Genomic DNA, 12,811 nt, shown 5'->3' with positions numbered 1-12,811 from the left:
CAAGGCCATATTGCTTCCCCCAGCCATTTACATAATCCATATGTCATACTTAAGAGGAAGAAGAACTAAAAATGCAATTGCAGACTAAGTGGAACTAACAAATGGAAAACATACATAATAAAATGTACTAACCAATGTAATGCAACTTCCTCATATGAGGATGACAGTTTTGGGAAATAGGAAGTAGTGAGTCAGTATTTCATTGCATCTTGTTCAGTCTCCTCACTCTCTGACATGGCTCTTCATCCCACAATTCTTCTCATCCTCACTGGACTCACAGGTCAGTCACAGGCTCATGTTAAATTTGTTCACATACACGTGTTTACAATGACTGCAGATTTACCAGTTTTTATTTCATAACTTGTAGAGAAATTGTTGATCTTTGGAGGGAATAACACATTTGCTAATTGTGTCTGTTCCAACACTGTATTTGTTTTTGTCGCAGGAGTTCACAGCGTAATCACCCTCAGTACAGTGTCGGTGAAGGCTGGAGATTCCATCACCATCCCATGTCTCTATGACTCGAAGTACAAAGACAATGTGAAGTACTTGTGTGGAGGTAAAGATTGGAACAGCTGCTCATATCTAGTTAAAACAGACAAACCAGATACTTCAGGAAAGTTTTCAATTACTGATTATAAATCCCAGCGAATTTTCATTGTGACTATAAAACATGAACTGAACGACATGGACACTGATTTCTGGTGTATCGTGGAGATTGATTATGGAAAAGATGATGGGGCGTTATTTCACCTGTCAGTCACCAGCGGTAAGAGCCTTTAACTCCCCTTAAACACATTTCAAATATTTTAGACTGATTACTTTGTTTTACGTTTTAAGGGATTCTTCATCTATCATATGTTTTCAAACATTTTCCCAATTCCCCAATATCAACCAGTTCTTCCTCCCACAATTTTTTTTAAATACTAATTTTTTCTCCGAAGGTTTGCCTGGTCTTTATGTGGAAAAGCAGGAGATCAGTGGATTCATTGGAGATAGCATAACCATCAGTTGTTACCACAGCACCGCTGGAGAAATGAGCTGGTGCAAACTGGGCAGGAGCTGTGTGACAGGGCAGTGGGGAGCAATAGATGGAACAAACGTAACCATAGACTCAAAGGTCCACAATGTTTACCTCGTGTCTATGAGCGGACTGATGAAAGAAAGCAGCGGCTGGTACTTTTGCAATAAAGAACCCTTAAAGATGCCAGTGCATGTCACTGTTACTGAGAAAACCACCAGTAAGTACTCCAAGTGATTATGAATATAAATGCATTCCCTGTATAATTATTTGTAAATGTTAAGATTTAGTTAAGTTAATATTAAGATTCATTATCATATAACTCTTTTTTATCACTGTCCTGTTTTGAATCATAGCCACTCTTGCAACAACCAAATGGATCACTGGAGGCCAAACACATCACAGGTCAGTAGTCTTTACATTTAAAAAAAAAATATATAAGAATGATGCATTTTACCATTGTTCAAATACAAACAGGCCATTTATTGTTGCTAATTTCATTTGTGTGCTCAAAATATATTCTGCAGGTCAATGAGCCTCATCATCTGTCTGAGTTTGTTGGTCATTGTGCTGCTGGCCTTGTTCATCTGGTTTATGTTGAAAAAGCACAGTAAGTCTGAGCTGAACTGGGATAAATCCATTTCATGTTAGTGATTTTTTAGTATTTTCACTTAATATCTGGAGTACGGTGAACATTGAGAGGCAGTAACAGGAGTTTTTCATTGTTTAACTTTTAGAGGAAAACAAGTCAGAAACAGCAGCCATCACAACGGTGACGGTAAGAGACGCCTGATATTTCCCCAAAATCATTTACAAAGAGGGGCCAATTCTATGTCCAATATCAATGCACAATTCCTGATTCAGTAAGGTGGACATTTAAGTCTTTCCTTGGTTACTTTTAGTTCTTTATCTTTGAGCAAAGCCACACATTGTGAATAGATTTAGAAAATCGTGGTTTGTTCCAGCAATTTGTTTGTTTAATAAAACTTAATAAAGGAAAATTGTTGACAAATTTTCATATTTATCGGGAGTATAGTTTTTATTATATATTTATTTATATAGAGGTGAAGGTTAAAGGAAAATAGAGAAACGTCATGAAATGATGATAACATAGAGAATGAGCACAGTAGAGATGGATTGAACAGGTGCTTGTAGGTAAGTGAATGTTAATGTTATGCTCATTTCTATAATGTGTTGGCCTTGGACCTACTTGTTTAAAATGGTTCATGGTGATGATTTACATACATACAGATTATGGATTTGAATGTGAGGCACAACAGAACACTTCTGAATCCATCCATTTTAGTTTCCTTTTTCAACAGGCTTCACAATTTTGGGAATTTTTTTCTATTTGTGAAGCAATGTCTGAGAAAGGTTCTGACATTTGGTTTCCTCCTTCAATACAGGCTGAAGCGGAAGTAACATACTGCGATGTAAAACACCAAATAAAACCTTCAGCAAAGGTAACACAGTAATATCAGGAAGTGTCCCACCAGACATTTGCGGCACTGACTCTCACTGACATGTAGAAACTCATCTTTATAAACAGGCTTTTTCAGTTTTCCGATTGTCTTTTTATTTTAATTATTTTATTGATGTGTTTGATAAATTGTTGTGTTTTGATCTGCCATGTAAGGTGACCTTGAGTGCTATGAAAGATGCCTATAGATAAAATGTGTTATTATTATTATTAATCATTTTACTTGTGTGTCTAAAGAAACTGCGCCGCAGCCTACAAGATAAGGGGCAGTTTATGGATATATCTTATTTCTATTTGATAAAATGGGTCTTATAATTGTTATATAGAGTCTATGATATTATATGTAGCCTATATGTGTATTGTTCTTGTGGAATTTTATCCATTATGAGAGGGCAACTGCACATGTTTGATCACAAAACCATATTGGGGTTAAAAATTCTCATGTAATTCTTACTACTAATTGTTACTGTAATAACAACTGTGGAAATATGGATCAAATCTAATCAAATTAAAATGTTATTTTTTTCTCCTCAGGTAGACCAGGTAACCAAAGTACACTACAAGACACAAACATGCTTAAACATAACTTCTTACTTCACCATCTGCAGCTAAATGAAATCAGTTTTAAATCCAAAGCAGAAAATGTTCCTTTTCAATATTTGTGTGTTTGCCCCTCCCCCCTCCCAGAGACCATGTACTGAAACTGACATGGAAGTGTTGTACAGTTCTGTGGTTACCATTAGACAACCAACAGTAAGAAGGGTAAATATTAAAACTACTGATCCCAACTGTAAATCATTTCTCATGTTCTGTATTTCAGTTGTTTCATTTTTTTTTTTCATGGTCTCAAAATATCAGAAAATGCCACTTTTTAATCCACATAATCACTGAAGCCACATTTGTTTGTTTTTTCATATATTTGATTTTCATAATCATTGCTCTTCTTCTCTAATTGTCACATTTACTTCTGTTCTCCAACAGGCTGAAGCACAAGATACAGATGTTACATACAGCATGTAGGCTCTGTCCCACCAAAATACATGAACTGTTCAACATTTAATCTGTAAATCACTCGGATATTCTGTAGCAATTATTTGTATGCTGTTATTGCTTTGTTGTGCTTTAGTTTCTTTCTACTTTTTTCTACCCTTCACTACAAAGCATAAAGAAGCATTGGCCTGTTTGATTGCTAAATTTAAATGTTCGATTGTACCATTTATAATTTCAGACAAACATAAAGCCAGGGGACAATGTCAAGCAGAGTTCATAATCTCACAAAAACCTCATACTGGGAATATACATTCAGGATTTTTAAAACGTTCCTGTTTTTTAAGAGAAGTATACTTTAATATATTGTTCAAATTCATTTTCAAAAATAATATATTTAAATGTAAGTACTTATAAAGCTTAACTCTTGGAATTTTCAGCCACTCTTTGCAGATCACTTTAGAAATGTTTGAGACTTTCTTGCACAGCGGGCGAGTTTTAAATCCAGTGTGTTGAAGTCAGTGGAATGTGAAGGCTTCACTTCACATTCGTGTCCAGAATATGTGGATTTTTAGTTCTTAATTCACAATAGTTCTTCAAACACCAAGTAGAACATTTTCAGCTCTACTCTTAGCGAGGAGTGGGGTTACCGAGAAATGTTATATAATGTAATAATAATATATAATTTCCACTGTATATGCTATATTTCTATTAAACTCTATTAATTCCAAAGTTTTCACTCATGATCTGAGCTGTTGGGTTTCTCTGTAATTCATTAGGTCTACACGTCACTATGTTAAGTGCCTTGAAATAATAAAGTTTATTATCTGCATTAATAAAACTGTTCGGAATTGAATTGATTTAAAATGGTTAAATCCAGGGAAGGACACCACAGTGCAGACAAAATGGCGGATATCCGTCCTCTGCAAGCGAAACTGAATATATACACTTCTTAATTGATGTAAATCGTTGATCCCGCCTTTCCGCTTTTAAATATGGAGTCGAAGTCATGACGGCGCCTCCCTGTGGAGAGAGGACCGCACAGCAGCTGGTCCAGTAGCAGCGCTGTCTCCAAACAAACATCTGAGACTCTTCTCTCCTGTGAGCATTCGGTGAGTCCAGCAGTCACTTGACTCCTCGTTGTTCGAGACATTTGTTTGAGCAGATGTTTTGCTCTAGTGGAGGAAAAGCAGTTTTTTTCTGTTTGTGTTGTTTTGTATCTTAAAGAGGGTTCTCTCTGCTCCAAGTCTGAGAAACAGAATGATTTCAACTGAGTAGTTTGTTTGTTCTTCATCCCTGAAAGTGTTATTGTCTTGTTTGTTAGTTGATCTCTGGACTCTTTATTGTATCATTCAGACTTTTTCTTTTCTCACTACTTTAGATTGTAATTCTGTGTGTTTACAGACAGAAATCTTGTTAACTCAACATGAAAAGATTCTTTGTGGTTGAAGTTGATTCGACGTTAAAGAAACTTTTCTACAGTGTCTTTACGTGTTGAAAAAGAGTCACTGAATCACTACGGGTCATGTTTTTACATTAAAGTATCATGTAATAAATATTGTGTGACTAGGCCGACAGCCTGCTGTCAGTACTCAGGATTTTAAACTCAATGAGGATTGAACAACCATTGTTGAAGAAGGGACTCTTGTATTTTACATAAAGCTTTATTTCACTGTGATGCATTCAACTTCTCTGGATTTAGACTATAAAGATTAATTTTTATGAAATTGGGAGGTAAGTCAGGAAGTGAATCAGGGAGTCACTTTTGGAGGGAAACTGCAAAGGCCTCACCTTAAGGCCTCACCTGCGAAAAAACCCAAAACCCTTCCGTTCAAACTGTGAAATGTTCCCGTCCGCTCCCAGCAGCCTTTGGAAAAGGAGCTACGTTTTAATCTTTCAACTGAGGAAACAAACTGTCAGATCGGAATTTTCAACTTCTTTCACTGACTTCTCTGACAAGTTCAACTCAAGGTGAGTTTGAATTCTTTTTATTTCGTTTTTGAATAGGATTAATTTGAGTTGTTTTGTTTACAAACATACAATTAAGCTCAATACAACCATTTTAAGAGCATGATGTAAAGGACAGAGGTTAAATTCAGGTGAAACCATTTTCAATGAAATCATTAGTAATTAATGTTTTGTGTGTTCACTTAACTCACTATTTTATTTTCATATATTTGATATTCTATGGCACATTTAATTATGTTGTAAGTTACTGTTGGTGGCAATGTTTGGATTTCACAAACAATTTAAAGAAAATAAAAACTTCCATCTTGAGATAATGAAATGTGTAAAGAAGTACATTTGAAGTTGTTGATTTTGGTAGATAATTAGTAGTACATATTACACATATTGAATCGTTACATTAACCTGAATCATCAGTGTTGATTCAGGTTTTACTTAATGAAAAATATGACACCTTGTCTTCCTGTTCTCATTCTGCAGGTATGTGACTCCAGAGCTGCACAATCCAGATCTTCTACTTGGCAACCATTTCAATGTTTTACTTCTTGATGCTGGTTGTTGTTGGCATTGTCCTCACATGTACATTATGTCAATGAACTCTTGGTGACATTTAACGGAGAGAAATAACTGTCGTACAATAATAGATTCAAAAATGTGACATCATTTGACATTTGTCATTGCTGCTGTTAAATGATGTTACATTTTGGCCTGACTGGCCTGGCAGCCCTCAAGAGACACTTCATTACACCTATTTTAGGCTTCTCACACTTTAATGAGTATTTATTATTTGTATATTTATTTTTACTATCAGCATATGAGACTTGCAGGTCAAATTATATTATCTATCTATCTATCTTCTATCTATCTATCTATCTACAGCCTATATTCACATTGGTTAAACAGTGCTTATAAGTTTGACCTACAGGATCTTTATTTTTTTCATCACAGTGTTGGAAATATCCGGTAATCCTTGTAAGAAAAAACATTTCAACAGTTTCTTCTTATATTACGCAGCCACGCTGTGATGTAAAAAGTACTTTCAGTCAGGCACACTGGGCGGCCGCCTCGGGTCCTGAGCCGCGGCTGTGATAGGTGTGGGTCTCGTTGCGGTGCAGTCTCCTTCAGCTCGCCCTCCAACCGGTGACGCCTTTTCCGGCCGTGCGGTTTGAGGAACATCTCCGTGGAAGTCGTTTTACTTTACCACCAGCCTCATCTCTTACCGGTAAGTGAACCATCTAAGCGGCCTGACGCTGTTTTGTTCCCGTCGATGAGAGCGACAACATGCGGCGGAGCGAGTTACACACATGCCGGTACTCTGCAGGCTAGCTAAGTTAGCTAAGCTAGCCGCAGTTAGCGTGCTGCGTCTGACACATGTCGAGTTAATCACGGCAGCTTTTCTTTGTTTTGCACGTTTCATTTGTTGCTGATGAGCCGGTGAATGTTGTATTTAAAGTAAATGAACCAAGTCAATCCCCTTTACTACTTTGATTTCCATCGGGCGCTCCGTTAATCTCCCTCTGGCCTAGTTGGCATACGTGAGCTGGAAATGCGAGTGAACACTTGAATTAACACATCGCGCTAATTGTCACCGGCATGTGCGTGGCCACGCCAAGCGGTGGCTGCCAACTCACGTGGAGGAGTAGTTTTATCGAGAGACAGGCCTGAACAGGACAAAATGGCTCCTGTCTCTGAGTAACCTTGTCCATCGGCTGTTACACACTTAGGACAAGTGTGTGTGTCTGTGATTGTCCACTGTCTGTGTCAGATGTCACATGTAGCTACATGAAGCTAGTAATGTTAATTTTAAATGTGTGATCAGAGGCAGTTAATGTCCTCAGCTGGAATAAATGAAGCTGATCCTGTAGCAGAAGGGGATGACAGTGTGCAGCAAGGACTGCATTCCCCTCAATCTTGTACAGCTGCTTTAAAAAACCTTTGTCATCTACAGGAGGAGGATGGATAGTAGTGAGGTGTTGGTTTTAAGAATGCTGTGGCAACTGCAGCAGGAACAGATGCAGCTGACATCCTTATCCTAACCATTTGTTTGTTTAGAATCGATAATACTCACTACCACAGATCCTGCATGTATCCTCCATGTGTATAAACATATATATTTAAAACTATTACTTTTTTTAAGCGACTAATATCTTGCTACTTAACCAACAATAGCAGTACTTGCATTTTTCTATTCACACAGTAACAGTTGGGGTGCAATTATGAAGTTTATTATTAAAATTATATATTATGAGCCCAAGTTATTATTCTGTCTTGCTGTTCAACTGGACCACCACAGGTGGAAATGTACTGCAAGAATCATTTGAGCATTTTATTTCACTTCTGTTTACAGATACAATGGCCGTGCCTCCCACATACGCTGACCTGGGCAAGTCTGCCAAAGACATCTTCAACAAAGGCTATGGTAGGATTCTACACAGTCTGGCCAATCATTTCTGTGATGACGAACATCTTGTGCTGCCAAGTAAAGTCGATGTAGCTGACAAAGTATTTGAACTTTCTTCTCTTCAGGATTTGGCTTGGTGAAGCTCGATGTCAAGACAAAGTCAAACAGTGGAGTTGTAAGTACATTTCTTTGTGGTTTCAGAACAGATTACTAGAACCTGCTGTACTTCGTAGTTCACAGCATGTTAAGTAAATTACATTTCCTTACTCTGCTTTGAAAATATTTATTGTGCATTGTCGGCCATAAAGGTAACAAGCTGCTACCACCCAGAACAATAATTCTGCTTCAAAGTTTTAACTGTGCTCTATCATACAGTGAATCATCAATTCTCCTTAAGCAGTGTTTTTTCTCCAAATTAAAGTCATAAATGTCAATTTCGTGGTATTGGCTGCCTCTGTGTGTATATATGTATGTGTCTGTTAGTCTTAAAGTGTGGTCCTCAAGTCACCGACTATATTGGGATTTACCTCAGAGGCAGCTTTGTCCACATTGGCAGATGTTGGTGTTTATAGTTACATTCACAAAGCTTAAATTTAAAATTGTGTAGCTGAGATCAAAATGAAGGCTTACTTTAAATATGGGTGTGGTCCAGTCCTCGAATACTACACTAAAACAGTATTACTCACGCAATGTATTAAAGAGTGTTGAGCCCTCATGAGTCAGAACATAACTAGAACACAAACATCACGCAAATGTTTGGTAATGGTGCGATTAGTTTTTTCGAAATTCATGGTTGTTTCATCCACAGTCACTTTTCTTAAATGTGTCATTTATTTCTGAAATTGTCTCTTGCAGGAATTCAAAACATCTGGATCCTCCAACACCGACACCAGCAAAGTAGCAGGTAGCCTGGAAACTAAATACAAGAGGTCAGAATATGGTCTGACCTTCACTGAGAAGTGGAACACCGACAACACCTTGGGAACAGAAATCACAGTTGAAGATCAGGTTAGATTTACTTATTTTCTCCATTAGTTTAACATCAGCTGTCCAAGTAGTTTCACATTTCACGCATCATTAATTTCTGTAACTGTCAAATGGATTGTTCTGTTTTCTCACAGATTGCCAAGGGACTGAAGTTGACTTTTGACACAACCTTCTCACCAAACACTGGGTAAGATCTTAGTTACAATAAAGTGTTCATGATAAAGTTAGTTTCATGTTATTTAAACTCACATGTAAACACAACAAATGACTGCACTGCCTCTCCACATGACTACATGTTTGTAACCTGATCTGTGCTGCTGAAAAGTGGAGTAGCCGCGTTTGACCCTGATCGCTCTATGCAGTTTTTCTGATGTAACATTACTGCTGTTGGGTTTTACATATTTGTATGTTTGGATGATGTTTTGCAGTTTGTTGTTTTCAGGGAGGAAATTAAACTCTAGTTTGCCCATGAGGAATATGGCACTTGACCCAAAAGGGCACGTGCCTGCTTTCATATTGAGTCTAAGCAGGTTGTTGGAGTTATGTGGCTACATTGAGACAGCATGTTCAAGGCTTCAGTGTCGTGCTCAGACTGAGAAATAAAAACCAGCAGCAAGTTAAAGGCTGGTTTGTAGAAAGAGAAATGGAAGTTTGAGTCAGCCATTATTCAAAGCTGGTGATTTGGCTGATCATTTTTGTAATCGTCCACCAATGTTTCCTATGAAGGAAAATAAAATTTGTTGACCTGCTTGCAACACGAGCTGACAGTTGGCATTGAGCCTGGGTGTAGAGTTAGCTCTATGGGAGCCATAAATCTGAGCCAGTGGGTGCAACAACATTGTGGGGGGGTTTAAAGATAGGCCAAGTGTTCCCCAAGGTTTTTCATTTAGTGTTTATTTTTCTAAATAACATTTCACAACAAAAATACATCTTTGAACATGTCAAAACGAGACACAATAAAAATCAATCTGTTTGTAAGTCTTTGCAGTCACAAATGAGCTTATTGTTTACTGCACTCGTGTAACTGAAGCTGTGTTTTATTTACTAATCTGACTTGATTGCGTTTTCAGTTTGAGGTTGACCAGTGTTTCTCACCAACAGCAAGAAGAGTGGCAAAGTCAAGACCGCCTACAAGCGCGAGTACGTCAACCTTGGCTGTGATGTCGACTTCGACTTTGCTGGCCCCACTATCCACGGGGCTGCCGTTGTCGGCTACGAGGGTTGGCTCGCCGGTTACCAGATGAGCTTCGACACTGCCAAATCCAAGATGACCCAGAACAACTTTGCCATTGGTTACAAGACTGGAGACTTCCAGCTCCAGACCAATGTGTAAGTGGGAAACTCTTCACCGTTTGGGTTTTCACTGTCTTCAGGCCACTCAGTTAACAAAGAGAAGCATAACATTTATAGGTAGTTATGTGTGTGTTGCCATGTGCAAACCATTGGTTAACTAAAAAAATGTAACAATGAAAAGGTCCAACACAAAACCTCACATGGCTTTATGCAGGTTGCTATGGTTAAATATAACCTGAGGAGCTGTTACAGTCTGACGGAAGAAATGCAGCAGAGCAGCTTCATGTTAAACTTAGAAAGTAACTGAATGTGACCTTGTTTACTCCTTCTAAAGGATTCTGCGTGTGGTTTAAGTAAAATGCACCAGTTTCCTCCAAACAAATACATCTTCTAAATGGGTGTATGGATAAAAACATAAATTATTTAGATACGTTACAGGTTTGTTTATTAAGCAATTCCCAAATGACAATAATAACCAATACAATCAGTATTGTAGTCAGTCATAAGCAATCACAACCAATTTACAATTCATTTATTTAAACTGGCCTGATGGATTCCTTTTCTATAAATCAGTTTGTTGATTTTGTAGTTCTTAATTTCTGACAGAAAAGGAAGGAAAGAGGATGGATGTTTGTACAAGCTGCTGGAAACAGCTTCAACATGCGTGAAACCTCTTAGCTTTCAAATATTTACCTTAGCTTGATCTCATTTGTTTTAGTAATGATGGAGCTGAGTTTGGAGGCTCCATCTACCAGAAGGTGAGCGACAAGCTGGAGACAGCCGTCAACCTGGCCTGGACCGCTGGCAGCAACAGCACACGCTTCGGTATTGCAGCCAAGTACCAGCTGGACAGTGATGCCACCATCAGTGTAAGTAAAGCAGCACAGACTTGCCTCGTCCACCTCGCTCTGAAAAAGAAAGATGGGACCACTACTCATCTACTGACTTGTGATGTTTTGTGTTTTTCCAGGCTAAAGTGAACAACAATAGCCTTGTTGGTGTTGGTTACACCCAGACTCTTAGACCAGGTAAGTTTGTGTCCTGCAGGGAAGCATGTGTCGTACAAAACGTTTACAGTTAACATAGATTTTAGTTAATCCCCTACGTATTTAGTCCACATACTTAACACCTCTACACTTTTCTCCTGAGTCCTTGTATTCACCACTTAAGTACCAAAACTAGAGCTGGGCCATAATGTGCTAATGTTTGGGCTACTGCAGCCGAGCACATAGGTATGTCAGGAGTGTGAGTGAGATAAAAGAGAAAATGAGGACAGAAAATGTTGAAAAATCAAGCGTCAGCGTTAATAAGAAGACTCCCAAACGGACACGGCGCAAAGCTCCAAAGACAAGGACATTGTTGAAAAGGAGGAATTCGGTGATGTGGCGATATTTTGGCTGTTTAAAGTCCGAACAAGAAGCACAGTAGCGTGCACTGCAAAATGTGATGAAAGCATGTTCCCACAAAGATGGTGAATGCCACTATAATCTTTTTTACCATGTGAAGTAGAAATGACAGAAATAGTGATTTGATATACATCAATATTGACTGATACTTGTGATGAGATTTCTTTTCTCTATATCACCCATCAATAACTGAGACAATGTTTCATTTGTTGGCCTAGAATAAACTAATTTATAGCAAGCACTACATACATTTCCCATCAACCCCTAATTCCCCAACTTCTGAGAATCAATTCAGCGTTTGCACATGAAATGCCTTACGTTGGTTTCTCTTGCCTGTGCAGGCGTGAAACTCACTCTGTCTGGCCTGGTCGATGGAAAGAACATCAACGCTGGAGGCCACAAGCTGGGTCTGGGCTTGGAACTGGAAGCCTAAGATTTCCTCATACTGCAAAGGACTAGGGAATATTAGAAGAATCTGGCCTTAAAATGTATGTCCAACTCAAACCAGCAAAGGGATATCTGGGAGAGATCGAGTCAAAGGCTACAGCAGCAAACTTCCAACTTGAGTACCACTTCCAACTCGGTGCTTCTGTCATTTTACCTTTGTTGCTCTTTTGCTTTGTAACTGCGTCTATTCAAGAGACAGTTGGTGGTGTACTATTTATAAATCATTGTCATTGTTCCTGTCCAGCACTGCCATAACAATGAAATCAATACAATCCCTTTGCCTGTCATCAGCTGTGTGTGACTTTATTTGGAAATTATCCCAGACCCTGTTTTTGTGAGAACATCAGGTGATGGTTTGTGTGGCGAGCGATGTCATACCATCACTGATTTTTACAATCATCTGATATTCCTTTGTCATCATTTGCAAACCTTGTTGAGTACACTAGGCTTTTTTCTGCTTTTATTTAAATACTGCTGCACCCTTCCTTTCATGCACACAAGGACAAACTCTAACTCTTTTGTTTTGTGTCGGTCTTCTGGGTTTGTGACCTTTACCTGGGAAGTTTCTTGAAGTTGGCTCCGTAAGGAACCTGTAAACATGGCCGACCAAGCAGAATTTAGTTTTTGTTTATTCTGTACTAACAGACAACCGGGACACACAGTGTTCACAATAATGCCAAACTATCCTTGTCCAGAAGAGGTGTGACTTAGTTGCACATATGCACTCTTGGTTTTTCCCTGTACCGGGCAGAGACCGAGCCCACAGGAAGTGATGGAGGTCCTTAAGTGTATGTATGAGTTTTCAATAAAGTCTTTGAACTCAA

At 38.5% G+C, this 12,811-nt stretch overlaps 2 protein-coding genes across 4 annotated transcripts; both read left to right on the top strand.

Annotated features, from left to right (window-relative positions):
• The first annotated feature begins 126 nt into the window (after window positions 1-126).
• LOC109633549 (polymeric immunoglobulin receptor-like) lies at window positions 127-4,329 on the top strand. 3 transcript variants are annotated; one of them, XR_011246082.1, is made up of 9 exons: window positions 127-280; window positions 446-559; window positions 945-1,241; window positions 1,378-1,426; window positions 1,549-1,631; window positions 1,759-1,799; window positions 2,428-2,484; window positions 3,036-3,263; window positions 3,483-4,329. XR_011246082.1 is itself a non-coding variant. In XM_069538954.1 (8 exons), exons 1-8 carry the CDS (start codon window positions 235-237, stop codon window positions 3,519-3,521), a joined length of 936 nt encoding a protein of 311 aa, XP_069395055.1. In that variant the 5' UTR covers window positions 128-234; the 3' UTR covers window positions 3,522-4,329. The 3 variants fall into 3 exon arrangements, 1 of the variants encoding a protein (XP_069395055.1); XR_011246081.1 differs by having other exon boundaries at window positions 128-280; window positions 446-769; XM_069538954.1 differs by lacking the exon at window positions 3,036-3,263 and having other exon boundaries at window positions 128-280; window positions 446-769.
• Window positions 4,330-6,456: 2,127 nt separating this feature from the next.
• On the top strand, window positions 6,457-12,811 carry vdac2 (voltage-dependent anion channel 2). The gene is made up of 9 exons (XM_020091805.2): window positions 6,457-6,675; window positions 7,801-7,872; window positions 7,980-8,029; window positions 8,710-8,862; window positions 8,976-9,028; window positions 9,943-10,170; window positions 10,853-11,003; window positions 11,105-11,162; window positions 11,882-12,811. Exons 2-9 carry the CDS (start codon window positions 7,806-7,808, stop codon window positions 11,971-11,973), a joined length of 852 nt encoding a protein of 283 aa, XP_019947364.1. The 5' UTR covers window positions 6,457-6,675; window positions 7,801-7,805; the 3' UTR covers window positions 11,974-12,811.

The sequence above is a fragment of the Paralichthys olivaceus genome, chromosome 14 (assembly GCF_024713975.1).
Source record: "Paralichthys olivaceus isolate ysfri-2021 chromosome 14, ASM2471397v2, whole genome shotgun sequence".
Taxonomy (NCBI): Eukaryota; Metazoa; Chordata; class Actinopteri; order Pleuronectiformes; family Paralichthyidae; genus Paralichthys; species Paralichthys olivaceus.
This window is presented reverse-complemented; position numbering and strand designations above follow the sequence as displayed.

Bases quoted from the DNA above. Each gene is read 5' to 3' on its own strand.
- LOC109633549 (XM_069538954.1), top strand. From the start codon at position 235: ATGGCTCTTCATCCCACAATTCTTCTCATCCTCACTGGACTCACAG. The intron at 1,427-1,548 runs GTCAGTAGTCTT...TATATTCTGCAG, and splicing joins GGAGGCCAAACACATCACAG to GTCAATGAGCCTCATCATCT. The intron at 1,632-1,758 runs GTAAGTCTGAGC...TTTAACTTTTAG, and splicing joins GTTTATGTTGAAAAAGCACA to AGGAAAACAAGTCAGAAACA.
- vdac2 (XM_020091805.2), top strand. From the start codon at position 7,806: ATGGCCGTGCCTCCCACATACGCTGACCTGGGCAAGTCTGCCAAAGAC. The intron at 10,171-10,852 runs GTAAGTGGGAAA...CATTTGTTTTAG, and splicing joins TTCCAGCTCCAGACCAATGT to TAATGATGGAGCTGAGTTTG. The intron at 11,163-11,881 runs GTAAGTTTGTGT...TTGCCTGTGCAG, and splicing joins CACCCAGACTCTTAGACCAG to GCGTGAAACTCACTCTGTCT.